Source organism: Ammodytes marinus (genome assembly GCF_949987685.1).
Source record: "Ammodytes marinus genome assembly, contig: scaffold_35, whole genome shotgun sequence".
NCBI lineage: Eukaryota > Metazoa > Chordata > Actinopteri > Uranoscopiformes > Ammodytidae > Ammodytes > Ammodytes marinus.
Window position 1 is genome coordinate 191084 of NW_027648595.1, and position 2659 is coordinate 193742.

The window sequence follows — 2659 nt, forward strand, 5'->3', positions numbered from 1 at the left end:
ACATCTGACCATAAACTAACCCTGCGTAGATATGAAGGGACCAGCCCAACAAGACACTTATAAACAAAAAACAACCAGTGTGAGAGTCTGCGTACAGATAGCGATGGACATTTTGCAGTGGCATACAGGGTGCAATGGTGGACACGATTTCCACAGCCAGTTAAAAATCGCAGAGCACAGTGATAGACGGCATCCAACTTCTTTGAGGTACTGGTCAGGGGCGTTTATGAACAGCAGGTCACCGTAATCTAACAACGGTAAAAAGGTCGCAGTGAACAGACGTTTCCTGGCCTGCAATGAGAAGCATGATTTATTCCTCATCATAAACAGTATCTAGTTAGGATGCAGTATGCTACAACTGGGACATACTGTAACCTATTTATTTCATCCTAACATGGCTCCTTGATCTTGCCTCTTGCTTTTATATCCGTCGCATCCCCGTTTGTTTTCATACGGAGGCTTCGTCAATTTAGGATGTCCTGATTCTTGTGTTCAGATTTAGGATGGTTAGAAATACCCGGATGTCCTACTACATCTGGCCGAGATTTTTTGTGTTGAAAACTGCATCCTATTTGGGCGATTCTGACCCACAATCCAGTGCGCACGTGAAGTGACGTCACACCGACGAAGCCTCCATATGAAAACAAACGGGGATGAGATGGATATAAAAGCAAGAGGCAAGATCAAGGCGCCATGTTAGGACGAAATAAGAGAGTAAAGTATGTCCAATAGTATGCCTACTGCATCCTAACTAGATTATTTTTATCGTCGGATGTAGAATAGAAAGAAGAAAGAGTATGAGATTCAGATGTCTTACTACATCCGGCCAAGATTTTTAGTGTTGAAAACAGCATGCTATTTGGGTCGAAAAAGCAAAAAGGTTTACGGAGCATGTCCTGATTCTGATTCTGATTCTGATTCTGATTCTGATTCTGATTCTGATTCTGATTCTGTCTCTCTCTCTCTCTCTCTCTCTCTCTCTCTCTCTCTCTCTCTCTCTCTCTCTCTCTCTCTCTCTCTCTCTCTCTCTCTCTCTCTCTCTCTCACCCTCTCTCTCTCTCTCTCTCTCTCTCTCTCTCTCTGAGCATGTCCTGACGTTCTCCCCTTTGTCTCCAGGCCTGGTGGATGTGGGAGTGACCTGGCAGTGCCCCCCCTCTCTGGAGGGGGAGGAGCTACAGCAGCTGGAGCGATCGGCTCTTCTGATTGGCTTAGAGCAGAAGCACCTGACGCAGCTGTCCAACCCGCGCTGGCTGAAAGAGCCGCTGGTCGCACGGGGGGGTCGAGACCTCTGGGCCGTGGAGATACCCAACGAACTCATACCATGAGAGAGAGGGGGGGGGGGGAGATACCCAACGAACTCATACCATGAAAAGAGACGCACAGAGACAGAAACGCACAAACAGAGACCGTGTTGTAAACGGCCTACTAACGTCCTCCCTCCTACATACTCAACATGTATATACTACAGACTGTCTACTTAACCATCCATTGTGTATGCGAGGTTCGTCGGACCGTTTACACTGAAGTATACAGAAGCAAAAAAATTCAAAATCTACCATGCCATTTGAAAGGACCCAATGCATTGTGGGGCGGTTGAGTAGGAAAAGTAACCTGTCGATCCATACACACACATCCGAGCATTTCTCGCCTAAACAACATACTCAATTTTACGTCAAAATGAGAATGAGTAGGATATTAGTATGGCTTTCCGAACACAGTCAGAGACACACAGAGAGACAGAAACATACACACACACACAGAGACAGACACACACACACACACACACAGGGACACACAGAGAAACACACACACACAGGGACACACAGAGAAACAGAAACATACACACACGCACAGAGACAGACACACACACGCACAGGGACACACAGAGAAACAGAAACATACACACACGCACAGAGACAGACACACACACGCACAGGGACACACAGAGAGACAGAAACATACACACACGCACAGACACACACACACACACAGGGACACAGAGAAACACACACACACACAGAGACAGACACACACACACACACAGGGACACAGAGAAACACACACACACAAACTACGCTGCTAATGACTGGCAGGATTCACTTTGTGTTCATGTGTCAATCACAGATGAAATGTTTTGTCAATAAAGGTTTTTTATCGGATTTAGTATTTGATGTTTCTGGACAATCACCACGGAAACAGAAATGCCTCATCGTGAGTCCAGACACACACACAGACAGACAGACAGACACACACACACACAGACAGACAGACACAGACAGACAGACAGACACACACAGACAGACAGACACACTGCAGGAGAAAATACAGTTCTTTCAAGCACTGGTCAATTTCAGATTTCTGTCCGTTTATCTTCCATAACATGTCTTCTTTCATACTAGTATAAATCAAAGGTCCAACATGTACATTCAGGTGTTTATTTGACTAAACCTTGTCTGTTTGCGTCTGTATATTTCTCCTATACGACCATCTTTAACGGACATGATCTCAAACATTACCCTGCGTTCCGAATCGCATACTATCTACTATTTAGTGTGGTAGAAAAAAGAAATGTGTTCTTGTGGCCAGATTTAGGATGGTTAGAAGTACCCGGATGTCCTACTTCATGCGGCCAAGATTGTTAGTGTTGAAAACTGCATCC

At 45.4% G+C, this 2659-nt stretch overlaps 1 protein-coding gene across 1 annotated transcript in view; it reads left to right on the forward strand.

The window, feature by feature from the left end:
* LOC307270293 (protein EOLA1) overlaps positions 1-2389 on the forward strand; it is an 8212-nt gene extending 5823 nt beyond the window's left edge. The window contains exon 3 of the mRNA XM_080054181.1: positions 1117-2389. Within this exon, the coding sequence (XP_079910307.1) occupies positions 1117-1325 (209 nt within the window). The 3' untranslated portion in view covers positions 1326-2389. The remainder of the gene's footprint in view (positions 1-1116) is intronic.
* The last annotated feature ends 270 nt before the right edge of the window (positions 2390-2659 follow it).